At 42.2% G+C, this 26,938-nt stretch overlaps 1 protein-coding gene across 1 annotated transcript in view; it reads left to right on the plus strand.

The window, feature by feature from the left end:
- Positions 1-26,938, plus strand: part of ALKBH3 (alkB homolog 3, alpha-ketoglutarate dependent dioxygenase) — a gene marked incomplete at both ends in the record, with an annotated part of 38,023 nt that overhangs the window by 3,902 nt on the left and 7,183 nt on the right. Inside the window, 4 exons of the mRNA XM_080707593.1 lie at positions 821-868; positions 3,028-3,131; positions 4,999-5,087; positions 11,334-11,543. Coding sequence (XP_080563719.1) covers positions 821-868; positions 3,028-3,131; positions 4,999-5,087; positions 11,334-11,543 — 451 coding nt within the window. The remainder of the gene's footprint in view (positions 1-820; positions 869-3,027; positions 3,132-4,998; positions 5,088-11,333; positions 11,544-26,938) is intronic.

Consider the following 26,938-nt stretch of genomic DNA (forward strand, 5'->3'; position numbering starts at 1 on the left):
TGAAGGGTGGATTGGAAGTTTCCACTGCAGCAGAGCTGGAGATGAATTGGCTTAGGGATGCTGAGGCAGGGAAGCAATCCAGCATGCGCGGGGTTGAAAATGTTCAGGAGTCTAAGCAGTTGGTTTTTGCTGGAGGATCCTGAGTCTCTGGGAACTGTCAGAAGAGGGAGCTAGATCACAAGGACCTTGAAGGCAGTTTTGGGGAGCCACTGAAGGATTTTACTCAGAGGAGGAGCCTCATTAGACAGGCTTTTGTGTGTGTGTGGTACTGGGGATTGAACCTAAGGGCCGTCTGTCTCTAAGCTACACCCTCAGTCCTATTTTGATTTTGATTTTAAAACAGTCTCACTAAGTTGCAGAGGGCTGGCTGCAAACCAGTGATCCTCCTATCTCAGCCTCCCAAGTGCTGGGATTACAAGCATGTGCCACCATGCCCAGCTAGACATGTATATTTGAAAGAAACAAAAGCTGAGAGCCCCACAATATGCTTTCTACCTGGTAAATGCATCCTTTATTCCAAGCTCTCCAAAGGGGAGACACACCCTTTTTATTTATTGGTATTGGATCATACCAGCCTAAATTATGGGTGAAATAGGAAGGGGATGAATCTAAATTTATTTTATCTCACCTTTTCCCCCATGGTCTGACCTCATCAGGGTTCTGTTCCCACTGCCATTATCTCAGTGGCAGAAGATGATGGGGGTTATGCTTCCTCGTGCTTACATAATCTTAGTAAGATGGGAACACAGAATGACCTCCCTTCTGCTGAGTGTATTTTTTTGCCTCATGCTAACAAGTCTCTTTGACTTTGTTTCTTTAGCGGGGCAGGAGTTTATGAAATCAGCCTGTCACCCACAGGAGTATCTAGGTAAGTAAATTCTCCCTTGAAAGTGACTGTAATTGCCACCAAGTTATAGTCTGTTAAAAATAGTCTACTCCCTTATTTGAAATGGATTTTGTGTGTGTGTATGTGCTTGTGGTACCAGGGATGGAACCCGGGGCATTCTACCTCTGAGCTACATCCCCAGTCCTATTTTTTTAGTCTTTATTTTTGAAACAGATTCTCACTAAATTATGGAGGGCCTCGCTAAGTAGCTGAGGCTGACCCTAAACTTGCAGTCCTCCCATCTCAGCCTCGCAAGAACTGGGATTACAAGCATGCACCAACATGCTGGGCTTAGATTTTTGCCCCTTAAATTCTTGGGGAGCAAAAATTTGGTAACATCTCCTTTTTATAAATGTTCCCAGTTTCTCTATACAGTGACTGTTACTGTCGTAGTTCCTCAGGTGAGGAGGCGAGCCTTAGAGAGAAGGACCTCCCTCCTGCTGCCCCACAGTAACCTAAAGTTAGAGGTGGGTCTGCTCCAGAATGGGTTATTACTGTGTCACATCTGTGAGCCACTAAGAAATTAATCACAGAGTACTCTAGTCATATTGCCACTTAGAGTAGATTTCAGCAAAGTCAAGGCATATATTAGGCATTAGCCATTATTTTGAAAACATCACCTTAATGCATTAGAACACTAATTGTCACTAGTAAAAAGTAGTAAGACGTTTGAGACGAATGAATATATCAGGACTTACACATCTAAACGAATTGCTTACACTAAGCTTCCACTGGACTTGGAAGGCTCTAAAAAGTCCTCTGACACTGGCATTATTATAACCCTATTTTTTATTTTAAAAATACATATTTATAGATTTGTTTTCACTCCAACTCCTCAAAAAGTTCAAAATCAACTTTAAGGAAAGCAGCTTGGGGGAGGGGAGAAGGGAACACTGGTGGTTCCCTCCAACCCAAGAGCCCTGGAGGGCGTCAGGGAGCCGCGAAGCAGGAGCCCGCCCAGTGCACGCCCCGCCACTTGGGGCCGAAGAGCTGAGGGCGGCGGTGTGAGGGAAGAAGCCCCCATCTCGCCAGCTGGCCCTTGAGGGGCAGGGCAGGCGCCTCTGACCCAGCCTGTGGCAGACACGGTGCTGAGCTGGGCTCAGCAAGGAGGCTAGAGACAGGGCCCCAGCTGCTTTCTCAATTTGAATCTCTCCTTTAAAGCAAGGTTAACGGCCATACAAAACCAGCTGCATTATTTTGTCCACATTTAATTGTCAACTTGGTATGGCTTCCGGTGAACTTTGGCTCTTTCAAAAAGTTGAGTGTACCTTTAGAGTGAAGATTGGCTATTCAAGAGAATGTTCCATGGGCTTTCAGAACATTTTTTAAGAAAGATATCTGTATTGATTTTGAGCTAAATTGCCATTATTGAAATAAACATATATATAAACCTCATTTGGATCTGCCTTTTCTTTTTCTTTTCTTTTCTTCTTCTTTTTTTTTTTTTTTTTTTTTTTGGTACAGAGGATTGAACCCAGAGACACTCTACCTCTAAGCTACACCACTCAGCCCTATTTTTGTTTTATTTGGAAACAAGGTCTTGCTAAGTTGTGGAGGGCTTTGTTAAATTACTGAGACTGGTCGCGAACCTGCAGTCCTTCTGTCTCAGCCTCCCCAGTACTGGAATGACAGGTGTATGTCACCACTCCTGGCTTGCATCTGTTTATTTTGCTACAGTCATCACGATCTCTGTCTTTTGCCACATGTGCACAGCCTCAGAACACCACCAATGATTAAAATAACATCAGTCCAGGAATTGTATTAGTTTTTCTTTTTCTCTTTCACAATGATCTTTCGAATAACATATTTGGGTTATTTATTATAGATGAGAAAACAAGGTATCATAGCTAAACTGTGCTGATCATTTCTGTCTCTTAAATTCTTGGTAGTATTCAAATGTTCTAGTAGTATTTGAAAGAAAATTTATAAAAGCACTGTTCTGTCGTCCTTTATTGCCTCTTTTGTCTAAACATGAAAGGAGTTTGTTTTGCGTCTGGAGCGTCATGACTTGGGTGACGCTGAGCTTTGCCTGCTGTGGGAGGTGTGAGATGATTCCATCTACCACTGGGTGAACTTGCTCTGCTAAGTATAGCGCCTCTTCTCCATGCTCTTCAGCTAATCGTGGTTCTTTCTGCATCAAGGGTGTGTTTGTATCCTGGCTTCATTGACTCAAAAGAAGCTGACTGGATGTTGCAACAGCTCTGTCGGGATGTTCCCTGGAAACAAAGGCTGGGCATCAGAGATGGTAAGCAGATGTGTGAGGTTGCCGTGCTGCCGCCTTGCATCCTCCTGCCTCACCCTCCCAAGCACTGGGATCAAGGTGTGTGCCACTCTGTCCTGCTCTCTAAATGTTTTCTAGAACCGCTGCCTCTGCTCACCACAGTTGGTGTTAAGCAAAGATTCAAATCCCAAGACCCTAAGGAGAAGTAAGAATTAACTAGTCATAGGAAACAGGAAGAATATTCCAGGCAGAAGAGAATATTCCAGCCGGTGGGAGGCCCAGAGATCCGGGAAAATGTGGCAGGAGGGAACAGGGAGAGGTCAAGGCCCCGGGGCACCTGGGTTAGGCTGTGCTGTGCTGCCATACTCACTGCCCTTGTGTCTAGTTACTCTGTATTAGTCCATATTCTGCCAACTTCCTTCTTTTTTCATGGAAGCTTTCTGAGCCTTTTCTTTCCTGATCCTGTTTGACATATATTCTTTTGCAGTTTTTTATTCTACTCTCACCAGATTACAGTCTTTAGCGTTTATACTCTCCTGAGCTTGTAAAGGTGAAACAATTTATTACCATATTTGGCACCTCTTCCTTCCTCTGTGGGCATCATGGACCAGCAGTGCCTGTTACACCACAAGGTGTCACGAGGGGGCGCCTGTGCTGCAGCATAGAATTTCCTATTGGCACATGGAGTGATTTATTCTGTAAAGAAAGAAGCAAATGGCTAAACATGGTGGCACAGGCTTGTAATCCCTGTACTTGGGAGGCTGAGACAGGAGGATCACAGGCTCAGAGCCAGCCTAAATAACTACATGAATATCTCAGCAACTTAGCGAGAGACCCTCTATCCAATTAAAAAACAAAATTTGTCTGAAGGTATGGCCCAGAGATAGAAGACCCCTGGGTTCCATTCCCAGTACTACAAAAAATAAATAAATGAATAAATAAATAAAAAGAAACAATGTACACTGGCTTCATTTTTGTTACTGACACATTAGAATAGGAGTTGGCTTGGCTCTTTCAGGGCAACCCTCTCCCAACTTCGAGGAGTTTCTACAGCAGGGCGTTTGGTTACATATTTTACTTACTTTATAAGTCAGAGTTATTGTTAACTTTAAGTACATTAGAGTTAAGTAACTCTGTAATCCTTGGTTTACTTTAAAACTGAGCTAATAATAATACACATCTTCTAAGATCATTGTGTCAATTAAGCGAGACAATGCATGGTAAATGCTTAATAGAATGCCTGGTACATAGTAAGTAAGCCTTCAGTGAACGCTAGCCGTGTGTGTGTGTGTGTGTGTGTGTGTGTGTGTGTGTGTGTGTAGCTTTGTGTTTGCTAGGCATGTTTTGCTAGTGAGCTACATCCCCAACTCTGCCTTTTATTATTATTCATATTATGATTGTAACTGATACTAGTTGTGGGGGAAATAGAAGACATATATCCCTCTCTAAATAAATTTAGACATGAAGAACTCTTCACTAAAATCAGCTAGATGGTACAGTTGGTTAGGGCACTTTTGCCTTTATTTGGAATCACAAGGGTTTCCAGTGGTTAACATGTGGGTGAATGGTTTGTCTTGTTTCTCATATGGACAATTGTCCCACAAATTTCCCACTTACAAGGGTCCAGGCTCCATATCCTGCTTTTTGGGATGCTTGTTTATGTCATCACTAAAACAATCACACGCATTCTCACACTGGAGAATGTTCCTGCCAACATGCCTTCTTTTATCTTTCTTCCTCTGTGAAGACGGAGCCGTACACCAGAGCCCATCCTTCTTCTTCCTTTGTATTTCTCCCAGCCTCCTTCACATCACAAGGCATAGTGTTGACTTGAGTAGGTACACCTAAGTAGCTCGAAACTCTCTCAAGAGCCCTGTATTTTCTTTCTTAGATGTAACTTATCTGCAGCCAAGACTTACAGCATGGTATGGAGAACTTCCTTACACTTACTCAAGAATCACTATGGAACCAAATCCTCACGTATGTTGAAATATAGTCACTGGTATGATCTTATAGACTATCTTTATAACCGCTGAACACCATAAAGTAGCAATAAGTTACCTTGATAGATACATGATGGTTCCTAGTTCACTCGTCCTCTGGACATGAGCTTTGAGGCTTTGTGCTTCCCGTCTTTTGTGTGTTTTTCGTTCATAGATGAACTCAGAGGATGAGAGAGAATTGGAATTGGAGTAAATGGGAACCAATGTCCGGGACATCAGGAGCATGAACTCTTTCTTCTCCTGATACCGTTTCCCCACGCTTTTCTGGTTATAACCCCTCTGTGTATACACTGGTACCCCTGTCCTGTGCGACTACATCCTCATGATTGTTCAGTGAGACTAGAATGTCTTTTTCTGTTTCTCAGGCTCTTTTGCTACTTGTGTGTGTTGGGGGGGGGGGAAATCTGGGATTGTTGTTAATTTTATATATATTCTGTGTTTCTCAGGCTTCTAAGTTATTGCCACTCTGGCATGTTTGTACTGCTTCTTCTTTTGTTTTTAAAATTTTCCATGACAGTAGACAAAGATATTTTAGTATATAAATTAAGCTTGTCCAGAGGATGGAGTTAAAGTCCAAGAAATAGCTCCCTGTTTCATTCCTGGAATTTTGCCCTTGGCAAATAATGTTATACTTTATTGAAAGAAACTTTGAAGAAAATGGGAGTTTTGCAGATGGCATTTTTACACACAGAAATATGACACACTTTGGAGTTTTTATTTGTAAACACAAACAACCACATTACTAAAATGTTAAGGGATAAAACATTAACATGGATTATTTCACATAAGGAGAAATGCTTTGGTTTCTAAGGCTGCATTTAGAATGTGACCTAGGGAATTATTGAGGCTCTTTCTATCTGAGATTGATTTGGAAATGGGGCCACATTCAACATACACCCTTGTTTCTATCAGAATTCCTTTACCTTTTTGTCAACAGTCATAGCAGAGCCAGGCACAGTGGCACATGCCTGTAATCCCAGTACTTGGGAGGCTGAGACAGGAGGATCAGAGGTTTGAAGCCAGCCTCAGCAACTTAGTGAGACCCTTAGTGAAATCCAAGTAAAAAATACAAAGGGCTGGGGGTGAGGTTCATAGGTAGAATGCTCCTTGGTTCAGTCCCTGGTACCCCACCCCCAAATTTACGATGATGATGATGATGATGATAGTGATGATGTTGATGATGTTGGTGGCTGCTAATAGTGATGATGTTGACTTGCTAATAGTGATTTTTCTAAAAATTATGTCAGGCGGCCGGGCGTGGTGGCACACATTTGTAATCCCCATGCTTGGGAGGCGGAGACAGGAGGATTGCGCAGGTTCAAAGCCAGTCTCACTGGCTTAAGAGACCCTGTTTCCAAATAAAATATAAAAATGGGTCTGACCGGAGGTAGAAGGGTTCCCGGGAATCCCAGTACCACCAAAAAAAAAAAAAAAAAAAAAATTATGTTAGGCATTTTTAGTTCTAACATGCATTCACTTATTCAATCCCAGTACTGAAAAAAAAGAAAAGAAGGAAGGAAGGAAGAAAGGAAAGAAGGAGAGAAAAAAAAAAACCTAGTCATAGCAAAGAACTTGGGCAAGAAATAGGCTATGGGGAAGTTCTTTTTTATTTATTCTAGTTAATCTTTTAGAACAGAACTTCTCAATCTCAGTACTATTGCATTTTGAGCTGGATAATTCTTTTTGTGGGGCTGTCCTGTGCACTGTAGGATACCTAGCAGTGTTTATGACCTCTGCTGCCCTTTAGATGCCAATGTGAAAATCAAAAATGGCATTAGACATTGCCAGGTGTCTGCTGGAGACGCACTTGCCCCCGGTTAAGAGTAAATATTAGTCACGTAGGATTTGCTGAGGAAAGTAGATTCTTTCTCATTCTAGGGCCAATTTTTAGACAGCTCTTCAAAATAATTTTTTAAATGACAAACCTTTTTTTTTAGTTTAGTTTTTATGGTACCGTAAGCTAAAACCAAGGACATTCTAACTTCGAGCTATACCCCAGCCCCATTTTACTTTTTATTTGGAAATAGTGTCACTAAGTCTCATCCCTCCAAGTACTGAGATTATAGGTGTGTGCTGCCACACTTGGCTGACAAACCTTTTTTAATAATCTAAGTAAAGCCAGGTGTGGTGGTGCACACTTGTAATCCCAGCATTCGGGAGGCTGAGACCAGAGGATTACAGTTCACGGACAGCCTCAGCTACTTAGTGAGGCCCTTTGCAACTTAGTGAGACCCTGTTTCAAAATAAAGAATAAAAAACAGGGCAGGGAGTGTAGCTCTGAGGTCGAATGCCCCTGGGTTCCATCCCTAGACCTGCAAATAATAATAAGTAATATTTACTTATCAAAAATATAGAAATTATAAATAAATAATATTAAAACTCTTTATAATTTTTCCACCTGATGCTTTTGTTCCAATATTTTTTAATTAGGCAGATATGTAGACAACTTTTTCCTTTAAAATGTTATGTATGCTATGTTTCATTTAACTTCTTATCATTAACATGTTTTAGGGTCATTAAATGTTCTTTTACAGTACATTTAATTGTTACATAGTGTTCCATAATCTATGAATACCATAATTTATTCAGGCAAGCTCCTTTTGTTGAATATTAAGGTTGTCAAATTAGAATTCTTTAATCTGGAATATGTATGTTTACTTCTGAATTATTTAGTTTGTTAATATACTGTTTTGAACAAAATCAAAAGAGTTGCTCCATCTTAGATTTTCTTTCAAAGCAAGATTAACTGATGTGTGTATGTGTATGTTGAGATACCTGTTTGACTTTAAAATTGTTGTTACCTGAAGCGTGATATCCCATAGAAAAGAATCAGGTTTAGGCATAGGTTTTAAAACTTATTTTTAGTCTTTGTTCAAACTAAATTTTATATGGACCAGTCATATAAACCAAATCAAACCCTCAGTTGGCTGGGAGATCCACCTTCTTGGCCTCTTTTTTCCCCTTACCCAAAGCCACAGCTGTTTGAAATTTTCAGTGGTTCTATTTTCCCATACTCTTTTCCTCAAATGTCTTTTAAGGATAGAATATCTTCACTGAACAGTGAGATGACGCTGAATTTTAATTTAAACATTCAGTTCTGAAGGATCTGTATATAGAGTATTGGTTAGAGAGACTAAATTAATCCTCTAGTTCATTATCTCTTTTCTCCCTTTCTCGGTACTTCACTACCAAAAATAACCAAGAAAAAATATATACCCACTTAGAGACATACTGCAGACTTGATGTTATCACAGTGCTCCATCCCTAAGACAGTCAGGGAAGTGCTAATTAGATTCCAAGTCACATGGTATAAAAGCCATCTTCCTCCTTTACATTATTTTGTTGTTGTGTTGTTAATTATATAATTCTAACATCTGAGCCTTATCCTCATGAAGACAAATGTAAAGCTGTAAAATAAATAGGAAATACAGCTTGCTGGCTGACATTATTACTGAAATTTAACTTTGGAATGTATTTTCATGAACATAGGTTAGTTTAATAACATTGTTTTATTGATCTAAGTTTTGTTTGTTGTCACTATTTTTTAAAAAATCATCTTCTTGGAATGTAATGCTAATAATCACAAAAAGGATTCCAAGCTCTAACTAACCATGGTTTTAACATCACAGTTAAACTCAGTGATGCTCACATATGCTTCCCTGGCACTTTTACCTGACAGTAACCATGGGATATACTTAATAATATTATGCTTTCCTGTGCTGAACATCCATCTGTCACTACCAAACATAACACAGACATCTGAGGAGCTTTTGAAAGTAGCAGCTGTGTGTGTGTGTGTGTGTGTGTGTGTGTGTGTGTGTGTGTGCCTTACTGGGAATTGAACCCAGAGGCATTCTTCCTCAGAGCTACATCCCCAGACAGATTTTATTTCTTATTTGGAAACAGGGTCGCACTAGGTTGCTGACCACCTCACTAAATTGCTAAGGCTGTCCTTGAACCTGTGATTCTCCAGTCTCAGTCTTGAAATTACTAGGATTACAGTGTGTGCCATCATGCCCGGCTTGAAAGTAGCAGTTTTTTAAGAATAGCCTGCACGGTGGTCTGTGAAACTTTTTTTGTGGGATCCAAAATAGTATTATTATTTGTATTCATTGACCATTTTCCTTGTGTCATGAACAAAATTGATGGCACTTCAGAGTGAATCAAGGCACTGTGACCAAACTACTAGTAGTCACTGTACCCTTTACCACCATACACTTCCAGTTTAAAGTTTAAAAAGGGCCTTTTTTTTTTTTTTTTTTGGTCGTACCAGGGATTGAACCCAGGGACATTCTACCTCCGAGCTACATCCCCAGCCCTATTTTTTAATCTTTATTTGGAAACAGGGCCTCACTTAGTTGCGGAGAACCTTACTAAGTAGCTGACGCTGGCTGGGAACCTGCGATCCTCATGTCTCAGCCTCCCAAGTACTAGAAATGACAAGTGTGCACCATCACACCTGGCAAAGATTGCCATTATCATTGAAGAATTTCCCTTGATGAGGCAGGAAACATCATTTCGTTAAATCTTGGCTTTGAGTACATGCCTTTCTAGTAGTTTGCTGAGATCAGAAGTATACACACAGCACCCAGCTGTTTACCAGTGTGATGTTTGAGCTGTAAGTTGCACTGACTACCATTTCATGCATTGTTTTTACTTAGAACAGCTGGCAGACAGACTGGTTATTCAGACTCCAGTGGCTAACAGGCATTTTCTCAATGGATGAAGTGTCAGTCCAAGGAAAACAATGGGCAGGATTTGGTACTAATAGGAAGGTAGAGTTTTCAAGCAGAAGCCACCTGTAGGCCGTCCTCACTGCTTCACACACTGTTTTTATTTAGAACAGCTGACGGACAGACTGGTTTTTATTTTTTATTTTTTGGTACTGGGGATTTGAATCCAGGGTGGTTCTGCCACTGAGCTATACCCCTGTCCCTTTTTATTTTATTTTGAAACAAGGTTTCACTAAGTTTGCTGAGGGTCTTGCTATAACCTGTATTAACAAATGTGTGAGGGAAGTCTTTAATCATTTAATTTTTTTGTGGTTCTGGAAATGGAACCCAGGGGCATTCTACCTCTGAGCTACACCCCCAGCCCTATTTTTTATTCTTTATTTTGAAACATGTTTCACTAAGTTGCAGAGGGCCTCACTAAACAGCTGAGGCTGTCTGTGAACTAAGGTCCTCCAGTCTCAGTCTCCCAAATGCTGGGATTACAAGTGTGCGCCACCACACCAGACATGTCTTTAATAAATTTAATAGTGTAGCATTTTAAAAGCACTGTCCTTAAATCTTACAAAGCCCTTACGGTATCTAGTAAAATACAGATCAGACGCAGAATTCTAGCCAGAGCCAACACAAGTTATGCTGATTGTAGTTATCAAGTACAGCCTGCTGTCTGAATACAAACTGTACCAGAGAGTTCAGTGTGTAGGGGTGGAGCTGGAGATTCTGATTAAGTGTCCTGTAGTTTATAGCCTTTACATTGTTGAAAGCATGTCATGATTCCCATTCCGTAAGAAGAATGCATTTCCCCTTTAGGTTCTGTTTTGAGGAAATTAGTCACTCAGAGTATTAAAAGTTTTTTTTATAAAGATAATTCTGGGTTGGGTACAGTGGCATGTGCCTATAATCCCAATACATAGGAGACTGAGGCCAGAGGACCACAGGTTTGAGGCCAGCCTCAGCAATTTAGCCAGACCTTCAGTAACTCAGCAAGATCCTATTTCATAATAAAAAATAAAAAGGGCTGGGGTTTGTAGCTCAGAGGTAAAATGCCCCTGGATTCAATTCCTAGTACTGCAAAAATAAAAGCACAATTCTGCCTTTGAGGATCAAATAAGAATAGATGGAACCGAGAAACACCCAGCAGGAGCATTCTCTGACTCTGCAGACCTCAGTCTGGGTCTTCCCCATGGTGTGACCACCTCGCTTCTGTGTGAGGTCATGAGAAAGGTGAGGCGGGTGGGCAGACAGGCCCTGGTCTTGACATGGCTGTACCAAGTCTAGTACGGTGTGCAATTACAATATAAATTGCTTCAAAATAGAAGTGATGGGAGGGAGTTAAAATACTCGTCTTGCTTTCTATTGCATTCCAAGTGGTTGCTTCTTCTCTGCCTCACTTATAACCTGACTGATTTTGCCCTTCTTTCTGTTTTGCACGTGGCTGCCACCTTGTCTCTTCCATACCTGCCCCTGCCCTCCCCTCGGCCCGTGGATTGCAGTGGCACCCCGTGCTGAGCACACTGAAGCACCGCGTCGAGGAGAACACTGGCCACACCTTCAACTCCTTGCTCTGCAATCTCTACCGGAACGAGCAGGACAGCGTGGACTGGCACAGTGACGACGAGCCCTCCCTGGGGAGCCACCCTGTCATTGCTTCGCTCAGTTTGGGCGCCACACGCACTTTTGAGATGAGGAAGAAGCCCCCACCTGTAAGTTTTTGTCGTTGTTATTTGTTTTTTTTTTAAGTGTTCTTCCTGCCTGGGAAGAAAGTAGGGCTCTTAAAAGCTCCTATTTCAAAATTAGAGGGTAGGAGTATGTGTGTTATCCATGAAACATTTCAGCTGATTACTTGCTTTTGGCTTCCAGAGTGCCCATTTATTCATTTACTTGTCCAGTAGAATCGCCTGCCCCGTGCCAGGTGCTGAGGACTCAGTTCCATTGGTGGAAGGGACTGACCAGCCCCTGTCCTCATGGAGATACGTTTCATGGGAGTAGATCTTAATAATTACTCAAATGATTGCAAGTGTGACAGATGCTGTGGTGGAGGCTTATAGGGTAACTCAAGCTAGAAGGGGCAGGAAAGAAAAGAAAGGAGTTCCGGAAAGACACCCTTAAGGAAGCCTTTGTTTTTTGTCTTGTTTTGTTTTTGTCGTGAGAGATTGAACCCAGAGTTATTCTATCTCCGAGCTACACCCCCAGACCTTTTTTAACTCTTTGTTTTTGAAACAGGGTCTCTTATATTGCCAAGGCTGCTCTTGAACCTGTGATCCTTCTGTCTCAGCCTCTCAAGTACTGGGATTACAGGGGTGTCACCACGCCCAAGGGAAGCCTTGGTTTTAAGCACTCTTTATGGCAGTACGGCAACTTTGCTGAGAGGGAGCGTCACATGCATTTCCGTTCCTTCCTAGTTTTCCCCTGAAAAACAGGTGAACCTGTGCCTTGCTCAGAGAGGAAAGTCAGGCCAGTTTATCCGAGGTCATGGTCTGAGTTCAGGTAGAGAAACAGTAACCAAATGTGTAATAATATTTTTTCATTCCAGCTCTTAGATTACATGACATTTTAGGGACACTAGGGCAATTAAATTTTTTACTCTTTCTTCCCCTGCTAAGCACATGTACATTACTGAGCTATATACCCCAAGCCCTACTTTTTTAAAATCAGAAGTGTTAACCCTTAGGAGGAAGATAGATAACAGGAACTTTGAGAAAAGAGCAAACTTCCACCTAATTATCTTATTTCCAGGGTTTGGGTCTTTTCCTAGCCAAGGTTCCTGATAATTCAGCTTATATCATTAAACCAGACCCAATCCCCACGGAAGGCCAACAGGCTGTTTTTTGAAAATGACCGTATCCAGGCCACATCCTTATTAGTCAGTAGTGCTTGCATCTGTTCTTCATCAGATATACTTTTCTCTAAGAATACAGGCCCTGCACTGCCTTCCTGACGTGCATGGGTTTCCATGCATGGTATTTTGAAACATAAAAGTTACTCTGCATAAATGCCATCAAGTGCCTTTTCTTGGCATCATTTCCATTGATTAGGTTTGCTTTGCTTTTGTTTACACGGAAACTTTGGTCTTTGTTGGCAGGGGGTGTCTGTTGCTAGTCGCAGATTGTCTTATCAGTGCACTGCCTGGGCACTTTGAGTAGCCTTCACAAGCAGCCTCCTCCTGTACCAAGGAGTACTGCTTAAGAATCAAGCTACCCAGCCTTTGCTGTATAACTTCCTTCTTGCCCTTACTAAGATTCCTGGGTAATGAATCACTGAGAAATGCTGTGTCTCAGGTTCAGACCTTTTCAAGCGAGATATATCATCATCATCATCACCTTGCCAGGCCTGGTCCTGGGAGCTGGGGCTACAGTAATGGATGAGTAAGATGAAATCCTCTTTCCCCTCCTGGAGCTCGTCTGACACATGCTGGTCCTGCACCCCCGGAGAACCCTTCCACCCTTCTCATTGGCACAAGCACTATAGGATATGTCATCTTTGATATCATCCTGGTCTCTAGTGATTCACAGGGTTTTTGTTGTTGTTGCTGAGTTTTTAAGTACTCAGTCATTGTTTCTTTATACACATACGTTCACCACCATCACCCCCTTTTGAAAAAAAATGGGAGTCTATAGAGCTTAAGAATTTCTAAAATATGATTTCTTTTTTTTAATAATTTATTTATTTTTTTATTGGTGCACTGTATTCATACATCATAGTGGGATACAAACTTTTGTAGACATACATGCACACATCGCCCAGTCAGCCCCCACCCGATCCCCACCCCATTCTCTCCCCATCCCTCCCTCCCATGCTTGGCTTAGTGGTTGACATCTAGTATTATAGCAATTTATCCAATATTAAAAATTATAATCTCACATAACAGTTTCATTTGTCTGATACCAAGCTTTTGATGATTAAAGATAACATTTCAATATTTCTTTTTACTTTCTTTCTTACCTGAGAATATTTTTTTCTATTTTTTTAGGTGAAACTATCATATATTTATATATTTATTTTTCAGAAAAAAACTCTATCCTAATATGGAATATGGACTCTAGATACCCAAAACGATCTTGAAAAAGAACAAAGCTAGAAGATATATATTTTCTGATTTCAAACCATATAAAGCTACAATAATTGAAACAGTGTAGTACTATTCTAAAGGCAGATATATAAACCATTGGAGTTAAATAAAAGCCTAGAGCTAAATTCTTCCCTATATTGTCAAGTTATTTTTGACAAGGTTTCCACGAACATTTGGTGGTGGAAATAATAATCTTTTAACTAAATATTGTTGAAACATAATAATTACATGGAAAAGAATAAAATTGGACCCTTACCTAATCCCATATACAAATATTAACTCAAAATAGATAAAAGACCTAAATATAAATCTTAAGACTATAAACTTTTAGGAGAAAATCTGGGTCATAAAACCTCACAACACTGAAATTGGCAGTGATTTCTTGGATATGATTTCAATGGCACAGGCAACAGAAGAGTATACAAACTCCCTAAAAAATAAAAAAAATATTGTATATCCAAAGACAATGTAAACAGAGTTAACAGTTACTAATAGAATGGGATAAAATATTTTCAAATGCTATATCTGAAGGTATATTAATATTCCAACTAGAAATCCTAAAAATTAACAACAATAAAGGCAAACAATACCATTTAGAAATAGGTAAAAGACTAACATAAGTAATGAATCTCCACAGATAACCAATCTTAGTTGACTGTTGGATGGAAACTCTTGTTTCTCTGGTTCTGGTGTGTGTTACCTATTTCTTCTTTGTAGTTAATCTCTTTGAGTATTTTCTCTAGTGCTGGTTTTGAAGACATAAATTCCTTCAGTTTCTGTTTGTCATGGAAGCTTCTTATTCTCCATCTAATTTGATAGAAAGTTTTGCTGGGTAGGAAATTTTTGGCTGGAAGTTGTTTTCTTTCAGAGTTTGGAATATGTTACTCCAAGCCCTTCTGGCTCTCATGACTTGGTTTGGGAAGTCTGGAGTGATTCTAATTGGCTTGCCTCTGAATGTCACTTGGCCCTTTGTTTTTGTTGCCTTTAAGATTCTCTGCTTGGCTTCCACATTGGTCATTTTGACAATTATGTGGCATGGGGATCCTCTTCTCCGATCCTGTCTAAAGGGAGTTCTATAAGTTTCCTGGACCTGTGTATCAACCTCTTGCTCTATGTTTGGAAAATTTTCTGCTATTACTTCCTTGAAGAGATTGTTGATCCCTTTGGTTTCACTTTCTTTTCCCTCCTCTATTCCAATTATTCTTAGGTTAGCTCTCTTAAAATGGGCCCATATTTCTTCAATATCAGATTCCTGCTGTCGGATATTTTTTCCTAGATTAGAAACTATGCGTTCATTTTTGGAATGATCATCTTCTAAGAAGGAGATTCTGTTCTCCATGTGTTCTAATCGGTTGTTTGTGCTTTGAATTGAGGCCTTTACTTCATTAATTGCATCCTTTATCTCTTTTTGACTCTCTCTGAGTTCTTTTCGAAGCACCTCTATTATTTCTACAGTTATTTTCCTGATTTGATCTAGAAATCTCTGATTTTCTGTTTTATCGGGTTCTGATGTTGTGGGGTTGTGGGCATTCATTGCTTCAGTATTATTCCTCTTTCCCATGATTTTGGAAGTTTGTGCCTTCTCTGGGTTCTTCCCTTGGGTCACTATGACTTCACTTAAGGTGCTCTGGATCTCTAGTCAGTAGTATCTCAGACCCCACTACTCCTTTACTGGGTTGTATCACAGAGTCTCCGACCCAGAGAGTCGATAGAGGCTGCTTTAGACTGTGGGGGGTGCCAGGTTGCACGTTCTCCTATGGTGTGATATCTCTGCCACCGCCACTCCCCCACTGGGTCAAGTCCCAGGGAGTACAGTACTGGGATTTCTCCTCTGTGGCCCGCAATTTGACTCACTGTTCTTGAGTACGCAGATGTAGCTGTACTGGATTTGGTGAATTCTCTGCTGCTGCCGCCGGTGGCAATATGGCGCCGCTGTCACGCCCTTGGCCATGAGGCTGGCATATTACTTCTTGGTTTTGATTTCCACTCTGAATCCCTGCGGCGTGTGCTGAGCTCAGCCACTGGGAGCTTTAGATTTTACCTGCAGCGAGAAATCCCGCCTGGCTGTTCCGCAGTGTCTCACCTCGGCTTGCTGTAGCCGTCTGGTGAATTTGCCGCTGCCACCGGCAGTATGGCGCTGCTGCCGCGTCCTCGGGCGTGAGGCCGGTTATCTCCTCTGTGGCTCTGAGCTCTGTTCTCACTCCACTTTCTCTCTGGAGCCTGGTGATTTTTTTGTTTCTCTGGTGATGGTGTTTTCTGGCTATGAAAGGCGCTGATTTTGTGGTAATGGAGATTGGTTGTTAGCGGGGCTCTTAAGCCCTGCTTTTCTTGGTCGCCATCTTCCCGAAAGCTCCCAAAATATGATTTCTAGGTAGGTAGTTTTACTATACAAGCAGTTTCCAACTACTAATATAAAAGGTTAACAATGTTCTGGTGCCTAGAAATATCTCGCTCCTTCTCTCCAGGCAGCAGAGACAATTCAATTTTTTAGGTAAAAACATAACATTATTGAAAGCTGTTTCTTGGTAGTATGCTTTAATTATCTGGTGGTTAATGTGTGGATGGGAAGCACAACTACTCTACATCATTATTTTTATAGATACCCGTTTGGAACGAATTCTGTGCTTAAGAGGAGACTCCCAATACTGGGGCTTTCTCTTTTTCTTGGGTTTTTTGGAGTCAGTTTTCAGGAACACTAGTGAAGGCACAGGCCATGAAATAGTCAGTCAATGGTAGAGTCCTCTTCATTGTCTGCAAGAAGCAAGATTCTGCACTCTGAGTCTGGAAAGTAATTTAATGAAAATATAGATCTAATAAGTAAGGAAATTTGTCTGAGGCCTTGAAACTGTGTTGGCTGAGGAAATGGGTTTGGCAAGAACCATAAACACATCAGCACTGCAGGTTACTGGCTGGAGTCAGTTTCTGCTTCCAGCCTAGTTGTAATTGTCATCAAACTTGATGCCAGTTTTGTGTGTCTTTCAATTCTGTTTTTTGTTTAAGATGGTTACATTGAATGTTACGTACTCGAGATAATGATCATACTGCATAGTCATACTGAATTTGAGATAGAGCCATACTGAACATGGCGTAGAAGCTCCATTCCCAGAATATAGTTCAGAAGCGTAATACTTTGAGAAGATTCCTTCAGGCTTTATTAACAGAGCCCAAAACTCGGGCTCCTAAATGGCACCAAATTAAAAGTGCAGAAGCCTTTCTTTGAGTTGAAAGCCATGGAAGTATTTCTTAGGGTATACATCTTTTATTTCTTTTTTTTTTTCTGTGTGTGTGTGTGTGTGTGTGTGTGTGTGTGTGTGTGCTACTGGGAGTGGAACCCAGGGGCTTTTCTACCTCCAAGCTATACTCCCAGACCTATTTTATATTTTATTTGGAAACAGGGTCTCACTAAGTTGCTGAGAGCCTCACTAAGTAGCTGAGGCTGGCTTCGAACCTGTGCGATCCTCCTGTCTCAGCCTCCCAAGCGCGGGGATTACAAGGGTGCGCCACCACGCTTGGCTTACATCTTTTATTTCTTATAAGTGATCTTGTTCTGAAGAAGTGAAGGAAAACAGTTGCTGCAAATCTTTGTTCTACTTTTCTTTCTAAATTCAGGTGATAGCTCTGGGAATATAAGTCATGATTCATAGGACTCAATATAAAAGTACAAATTAAAAGGTATAAATTAGGTTAATCTTCTATGTGGGATTTGTAGGAGTCTGACTTTGTCTAAGTCTTAGGGACTGATCTCAGAATGGCACCATAGGTTATAATTGTCATGTCTGTGAACAAGACATTTGAGGTATATTAAAGGTTGCGGGAGGGGATCTTTCAAACTCCTTTTAGCTCTGGCCTATAAAACGAGAAGCTGGTACCTGTGTGACCTGAGTCACAGTCTGTCATCTGAAGCAAACAGAAGGAGCATGAGATTTCCTACACATCATGCAAGTATGCAGTTTTGAGGCAAAATCATTTGTTTTGGGCTACTTGCAAAGAGAAATAGTCTTGATTAAAAAAAAAAAAAAAAAAAAAAGCAAACTCCTCCACCCCTGCAGCAGCTGTTTGTTTCACAGTCTGGCACCTTGAGCAGCTCTCCAGAGCTACTGATCTTCTGAGAGCCGCCCGGTTCCATGCGCCGTACTCCAGTCTGCCCCTCTGCTGAGTTGGGAAGGAGGCCTTTGTTGCCTGAGCATCAGTGCCCCTCTGATTCATGCACCCATCATCGCTGGGATTAAACATTCCACTTTTCACGGTGCACATCCTTTTTTTCACTGTTCTCTAGTCCAAGTCCATCAACTCTTGCTCATTCATTTTGATTTTACAGTAAATTACCACTTCCTTTAATGATAATAAGGTATAGAGGCCTATTAGACTTGTTCTTCTGTGTGCGGTGGGGTACTGGGGATTGAACCTAGGGGTGTTCTCTCTCTGAGCTTTTGTTTTGTTCTGTTTTGAAACATGGTCTTGCCAGGATGCCCATAGTCTTGCTAAGTTGCTGAGGCTGGCCTCGACCCCGTGATCTTCTGTACGAGGATTTCCGGGGTGCGCCACCATGCCTGACTCCTGGTAGACTTCTTTGAATTTTTCACTCATCCCTTCTTTTGTGTAGTCAAATCAGAGACTGTGTGAAAAGCACCGTATCTAGATTGTGGCCAGTGCCAGGCTATCCCATTGTAAGAGTAAGGCAGAGCTTACCATATATACTCTAGTTCACCTTTTTTATTCTATCAAGGTGAGTTCATGAAAGCTTTTTTACACTTCTTGTCCCAAACCCAGTTGTGCTTTTCAAACTACATCGTGTTCCTGTTTGCAAAGATTAGCCTGGTTCTTTTGCCAGCTACCTTTAATTCTACACAGAAGAACAAACTGGAAAAGGAACTACAAAAGCCATTTGGCAGGCTGCTATTTCTCTGTCGGTTACCATAGAAACAGTGATGGCTGCATGTGGGGGGGTTATTAGATAATAACAGGAAGTTTGTGGTGCACTGGAGGTTTGGATGCCAAAAGCCTTGTTTTTCTAGCAAATTACTCTGGATGAGCTCTTTCCTTTATCAGCTGAATCGTGTAAATGTAAGGGGATTCTCCCCATCTCCGAGTAATTGAGCTAAGGCAAACTGGGCCTTTCTCTATCAATTTCTTTCCCAAGGACCTTCTGAAGGATGTGACCCTATTCTTCTCACTAGAGGAGTTAGTTGTAAAGCAAATCTAATGGTAGACTCTGAAGGCACCCAGTGAATGGGAGGGCCTAGGGCCTCTCTTGATGGATGTTTTATTTCTTTTTTTTTAGTGTGTGTGTGTGTGTGTGTGTGTGTGTGTACTACTGAGAAAGAGAAAGAGTATTAAAGGATCGACTGATCATAAATATTGAGTTTGTTTTAGGACTTTAGGAAAAAGTTGAGGATATTAAAATCCAAAGTAATAGAGTACCAAATAGCTTAACCTTGGGAATAGGACAAGCTAGAACTGTACAGTATTTCACAGACCAAGCCTTCGCCTTGGGCAGTCAGTTGCCCCACTGCTGTGACTCCAGTCATCCATCTTTATTCATCCATCTTCTGATTATAGCATGTGTTCTGAGAGGTTACAAGAAACACTTGAAAGAAATTGTTGAGAACCACGGTCCTTTTAAAACATCCCGTAATGAAATTTAGAAAATTGGGTTTTGTTTCCTGTTTCTGTCCCTGAGGTTGGTAAAAAGCACTTATCTGCCTCTTTTATATTTCTTTTTTTGTAAATGGAAATGATAATTGGAAGCCACTTCATGGGAGTAATCGAAAAGTTTTCCCATGAAAATTGTTGCAGTAATCAGTGAATGTTTAAGCTATTATAAATGGTAGATGCCTTGGTGACTTATCAGAGATTAAAAAGGAAATGAATAGCAATGAAACTGAACTCCAAGGTTCTTTTGGTAAGAGAGCCTTGTGGAATCTCCGAGGCGAGGTGGTCTGTGGCCCAGAAGTAGTGAGCGAGTTTTAGAGCTACTATCTCTAGGGTTACCTCATGAGATCCATTGGAGGGGGAGAGGGAGAGAGTGTGTGTGCGTGTGAAAGGATAAGTATTGAATTATCTTCAGACTTGAAATTTTTGGAGAGTTGGAATTACCATGTTTCCTTTGGGCCTTCCTCAGGCTAGACTCCATGCTTGGACATCCTCTGGGAGTCATTTATTTCAGCAAAGAACCTCCCAGTTTTGAATTGGCAGTGAGTTAGGGATTTAGGAGAGTAACCTTTTCCAAAGTGAATCATTGTGTTTCTGTGTATACTGTGACTAGGTATGAGGTCTTACTCAGGAACTAGATTTTTTTTTGGCGGGGGGTGGGGGTGGGGGGTGGGGGGTGTACTGGGTATGGAACCTAGGGGCATTCTCCCTCGGCCCTACACTCCAAGCCCTAATTTTTATTCTTTATTTTGAAACAAGGTCTCACTGAGTTGCAAAGAGCCTCACTAAGTAGGTGAGGCTCTCCATGAACTGTCTGCAAACCGCAATCCTGTCTCAGCCTCCCTAATGTGGGGATTACAAATGTGTGCCATCACGCCCGGCTAGAAACTAAACTTTTAAAAATCTTGTTGCAGAGCTGGGCGTGGTGGCGCAAGCGTATAATCCCAGCACTTGGGAGGCTGAGACAGCAGGATCATACAGGTTTGAAGCCAGCCTCAGCTACTTAGTGAGGCTCTCATCAAGTTAGTGAGACCTTGTTTCCAAATAAAATATAAAATAGTTCTGGGAGTATAGCCAGGGAGTAGAAAGTCCCTAGGTTCCATAACCACAAATAAAATAAAAAAAAAAACAAAACTTTGTTCAGTAGTAGACCTTTTAACTCTCCTTTGCCATATTCTAAGAACTATTTCTAAGCCTTCTGGCAATTTTCTCCTCTTTCACATGTCATATTTGCATGGACTGCCTCCATTAGGTAAAAGAGAGCTTGAGTGTTTAGGGAAAGGGAAGGGGGCCCCTCCCAGGAGTGAGTCGGTCAGCACAGAGTGCAGCAAGTAAGGGGACTGGGAAAGTAGGCAGGGCTGGGAACTCCGAAGGGAGTGGATTTGATTTTAAATGCATCAAGAAGCCATTAAGGGGTATTATGCAGAGAATGACAAGGCCGGGTTGACAATTTGAAAAGGTCATTTCTGCCACTGTGCTGATTCTAGACTAGAGAGGAGCAAGAGCAGAAACTTGAGACCACAGAGGAGGCTGTTAGATAGACCTTGCTTATACCTGGAGCCAAGCGAGAGGTGGGTGGATGTGATGGCGTGAGCGCACAGGAGCAGGGGCTAGCTAAGGGGCTGGCTACCCTGGTCTGCAAGGGTGAGAAAGGAGTGAGGAGGGTCTGTCACCTGTTTTGCAACCCACTGGGTTGAGAGGCATGCTCACCGTCTGCACGAGAGGGCTTCAGGGAGTGTGCGGTCTTCTGTAGACAGCTGGGTTTCAGGTGGGACAGGGAGGAAGAGGGAGCCTCCAGAGCTCACTGAGGTTGAGGGTATGGTGAATTTGCTCTTTTTTATTTTTAGTACTGGGAGTTGAACCCAGTGATGCTCTACCTCTACCAGTGAACTGCCTTCCTGGCCCTTTTTATTTTTTAATTTTGAGAAGGCCTTGCTAAGTTGCCCAGGCTGACCTTGACTTTGCAGTCCTCCTTCCCAGACCAGAGTAGCTGGGATTACACACATGCACCACCATACCCGGCTGAGTTTGCTCTTTTCCGAATGGAAATTCCAGAGGACACAGTGGGACGGGTGCAGGAGGGGCGTGGGGGTGTCTCATCAGACCATGTCCAGAAGTGGTTTGGGAATGAGTGCTCTGGCACTGGGCAGTGACTGGTGGGGCTTGTACCTCTGCTAGTGACTGAGGTCAGCAGGATGTCAGGCACAGCAGAATTTGTTTTTGTAAGCTATTAGAGGATACAGGACATTTGTTTCCAATGCTGCAGACTTGTGTGGAAGCTCCTTCAAGATTGCACTTCCTTTAAGCCACATTTCTTGGAATTATTGTATCAGCAAGAATAGGCTCTTCGTCACATTTAACCATTCTGATGTCAAGTGCACATCCAGCGCAGCAGGAATCACTACAGCTCTTGAGTGTTAACCCATGTTTGTCTTTGCTTGCATTCAGTGACTACCACCCCATCCTGCCCTAATACTGTATTAAGCAGTAAAACCATCAGTAGGTATTTCCCTCTAAGTTTCATTTGCCTTTTAATGTGTGAATTTGAGAAGGAAAGGCAGGAATATGCCTGTTGGTTTGGGCTGCAGAGCTCAGCTTTCCATGCCTCTAGAGAAAGCCTGCTTCAGCCAGCGATTGCAAACCTCTTGGGTAAGTTAGTGAGGTATTGGAGAGCTTAAGGTGTTGGAAAGTTAAGGTTCACTGGGTGTTTCTGGGCATGGTGGTGCATACCTGTAATACCAGTACTTGGGAGGCTGAGACGGGAGGATCTCAGGTAGCCTCAGCAGCTTAGCAAGGCCCTCAGTACCTTAGTGAGATCCTGTTGCAAAGTACCTTGGTCTGAGGGTGTAGCTCAAAGGCAAAATGCCCCTGGGTTCAATCCCCAGTACTGTCAAGAAAGAAAGAAAAAGTCACTGGGTATTGGGCCCTGGCATAGGATGATTGATTGCAACTTCCAGTCCTTTCTCCTGACTCTTTTCATTCACCTCACCAGAACCTTCCAAGCCCAACGAATGCCAAAAATCAGGAGTTTGGTAAAAGCCAAAGATTGGTATCTGTCAAGTGTATTTAAAACCACTTTGAACCAATAACCTCAGTGTTTTCAAAGCTATGCTTTTCCAGCTAACCTCTTATTTTAGCAGATCTTATTTCAGAAACAGCGGTTTCTGTTTTTAAAGTAATGTATTTCTGATCAATGCCGAGGGAGCCATCATGTAAATGTGAGTGAGTCAGCAGGATCACTCTGCAGGATGACTTTGTGGTGTCCCAGCAGTATTCTCTCACATTGACCATAACTAATATGTTTTGTTTATGTCAAATTTTAGAACTGTATTACCACCGTCAACAAAAAGTCCTGCCATGTTCTTGTGTTGGTGCTACGGGGACGGCCTTACAGTCTGAAAGTAGCCCGTGAGGCCGCCTGACCCAGCAGGGCTCCCAGGGGCAAGGTGGCAGTGCCGTCTGGGGACACAAGCTGGAAACAAATGATAGTGTTGACATAAGGGCATTATTGTCTTGCCCTAAATTGGAGGATTGAGCAAGTAAAGGGACTTTTGGCTCTCAGCAAGTATCTATAGTTTTCAAATATCATTTCCGTCTGCAAAGGAGCCTTGGCTGTACTTGTCCAGCAACTACATCATTTATCAGGTTCATGGAACAGAGCTAGGGAAATCTCTACCATATGATACCATGTTGAGAAAACCTTCTGCTTGACCTTGTATACTTTGTAGCATAGATTTGGGGCTGGGGGGATATAGCTCAGTGGTAGAGCATGTTTAAGGCCCTGGGTTCTGTCCCCAGCACCAAATTAAAAAAAAAAAATTAGGATTTAGAATTAGTGGTCTATACCATGGTCTGTCTTCCTTATGATGGAACTCTGTCTTGAAACACCTGCTCTCCAGTTTCCTCCTACTCTGCTGAAACTAAACTGATGCCACCAACCCCAAATCAAACACACTAGCCTTTCCTCAGCCATCAACTCTACTTTCTTGAAATATTGGTAACCATTATCTTTTTCTTCTCGGGATGAAAGCCAACCATCAGTTAACTGTCTTCATTCCACTGGATTCTGAAATACTGTCCTGTCTTAGTTATTCTCGTACTTTTCTCATTGCTATTTCTCTCTATTGAGGTTTTTTCCTTTACATTCAACCCATTAAATACGGATGTTGGACTAACCATGATAGGGCATGTCTGAGATCCCAGCTACAGGGGAGGCTTAGGTAGGAGGATTGCAAGTTCAAGGTCAGCCTGGCACCTTAGAAAACACTGGCCCAGAAAATGAAAAGGTCTGGGCTTGGTGACACATGCCTGCAATCCCAGTGCTTGGGAGGCTAAGACAGGAGGATCACAGCCAGCCTTAGGAACTTAGACCTCTCCCCAACTTAGTGAGACCCTGATTCAAAATAAAAAAATAGAATAGGGGTATAATTCAGAGGTAGAATGCCCCTGGTACTAGTAACTAGTACTAGTAACATATACACGCGCGCACACACACACACACACACACACACACACACACACACACAGTAAATAAATAAAAGGGCTGGGAATATAGCTCAGTGGAAGAGTACACCTGGGTTCAATCACCAGTACAAGGAGCAGGGACAAGTATATATATGGATATTCAAAGATTATCTTGTTTGATTTTGTTATCTTTCTGTGCATTCATTCGTTTGTTTATTGGTACTGAGGATTGAACTCAGGGGCATTCTACCTCTGAGCTATACCCTCAGCCATTTTTTTTTCTTTTAAATCTTGAAATAGGCTCTTGCTGAGGCTGACCTTGGACTTGCAGTCCTCCTGTCTCAGCCTTCCACCTACTGGGATTACAGGCATGTACCACTGCATCCAGCTGCATATTCTTTAGGAGATCTTAAACTGGCAGTGACTGTAAATATCATGTGGGCAAGGGCTCTTTCTTGTTTATCATTAGGTCCACAGCACTTAGCACCGTGTGTGTGTGTGTGTGTGTGTGTGTGTGTGTGTGTGTGTGTGTTCTGATTGAATAAGTAAATAAATAGGCTCTCATTAGTTCGTATAGCCTGAGCCATTCTTTGTTGGTGGGGTGGCTTTTGAATCTCTTATCTCCAGCTTTGGCTTTTATCCCAATTTCCAGTCATCACTTTCTACATGTGTATGAGATGTTTCCACTTACTAACAGCACATGTAATTTCCAAACTGAAATTATAGAATTAAGTGTATTATTATTCTCTCAGAAAAACTCCAGAATTCAAAATTCCACCTGCTAGGAAGTTCATTTATGTTTATGATGTCACCATTCTTTATTTTAGTCAGCGTATATTCAATTATTTTTGGCTCCCTATTTTTTTTTTATACAATCAGTGCCCAAAGGAACTCAAATCTTTCTTCTCTTAAGATGGGTGAGGTGTCTTGCTTTGTCACCTAGATATGGACTGCTACACCTGGCTTCCTGATACTTTCTTAAAATGTCTAAAGAATCCATCTTTCCCACAGTGATCATCTTTATATCAGGATTTTTTTACCATATGCCCAAAATACCAAAATCCCTCCCCATGCTCTTAATTTCAGTCATTTCCCCCAGTACCCACATTCCTGATAATATTTTCAGGAATAGTTGTTTTTCTTTTCTTTTTTTTCTCCTCTTCCTTCTCCTCTTCCTCTCCCCCTCCCCCTTCCAACCACATACTAATTTAGCACCTACTGTGTGTTAGGTACTGTGCTGGTCTCTGAGGATATAGCAGTGAACTTGACAAATATCGTTCCTTCACTCATGGAGGTCACAGGAAATAAATAATAGTAAAAAACTAGAAAACCAGAAATCACCATAACCCGTGGTTAGATCTGAGTTTGGGTTGTATTCTGTGTTCAGTTGGGAATAAATGAGGCTGTGATATGATCTGGTTTGCATTTCTAAAAGATCGCTCTGGCTGTCCTGAGGGGAATTGTTTGGGGAGAGGCAAAAGATAAACAGAAAGCAGGGCGGGCTAGCCCAGTGGGAGCTACTGGCCTGGACTGAGGCGCAGCAGGGAGGAAGAGAAGTGAGTGGATCTGGGGGATGTTTTCGAGGATGAACCAGCAGAACTTGCCAGTACTCTTGACGTGGGAGTAAGTATCAAAATGACTCCCACGTTTCTGGCTTGAGCACTTGGTGGATGGAGGTAGTCTTAACATGATGGAGGAGGAGAGGGATTTCTCCATTTGATTTTGTCCTTGTTTAAGGAGTTTCCTCTTTTACACGCCAGTTTTGAGATGCCTGAAACTTCCACATGGAGAGGAGGCCATGGTCTGTATAATCGGGGTTTTAGATGACAGGCCTGGGCCGGCGCTATCCTTGGCATTGTCAAAATAGCAAGAGTAAAAGGCTAATAATAAATCTCAAGAGTATAGCGCTGGCTCCATGCCTGCTCTCTTCTAAGTGCTTTATAATGAATCCTTCGAAAATCATGCGAAGAGCCGGTGTGGTGACACACTTGTAATCCCAGTGCTTGAGAGACAGGAGGAGTGCAGGTGAGAGACCAGCCTCAGCAACTTAGTGAGGCTGTTGCAAACTAAAAAATGAAAGGGGCTGGGGGTGTGGCTTTGACGTAGAATGCCCATGGGTTCAGTCCCAGTACCAAAATAAATACAGGGAATCATGTGAGGTCAGTGCTGTTCTTATTTCGTTATAGTTAGATATAAAATGTCCCCTAAAGAGCTCAGTTGTTGATGTTCGAGCGGTTGTAATTGAGTCATGAGGGTTGTAATCACAGTAGTGGGTAAAGCCATTGCAATGGATTTATCTGGGGTGTGGCTGGAGGCGGGCCCTGGGTGCGGTCTCCGGGATTATATATGGTTCCTCTCCCTGCTTGCTCTCTCTTGCTTCCGCCTTTGCGACAGGAACACCAGCCCCAGCCCGTGGACTCTCCCTTTCTCCACTTCCTGCCGCCATGCCCTGAGGTCATCAGTCTCTGGCTGTATGTGGCCTGAATCTGAAGCCATAAGAAAATAGATCTCCTTTCCTGTAAGCCACAGGGTCATTCCTTCGGATTACAGCTGCAAGAAGTCTGCCTGGAACAGCCCCGCTGTGCAGACAAGGTGGTCGAGACCCAGTACTAATTCACTGAGCAAGGTGGCTCAGACAGCTATTGTTGACTCAAGATAAAAGCTATAATAGAGATCATATGGAAAGCTGTAGATTTGCGTGTTCTTGTTCAGAGACGAGAACAGAGAAAGTGGAGCCTCCAGTCAAGTTTGGGCCCCTGATTTTATCACTTGTTTTCCAACTCAAAGGTCTTCCTTTGTTCCTACTGGAAGAAAGGATAGAGTGGAAACGACTTAGCCAGCCCCTCAGCCAGCCTGCTTGGGACTCTCCCTGTTCCTAGTGTGGTTGCTGCATCCTACAGAATGGTCTCTTTG

The sequence above is a fragment of the Muscardinus avellanarius genome (genome assembly GCF_963383645.1).
Source record: "Muscardinus avellanarius genome assembly, chromosome: 1".
Classification (NCBI taxonomy): Eukaryota; Metazoa; Chordata; class Mammalia; order Rodentia; family Gliridae; genus Muscardinus; species Muscardinus avellanarius.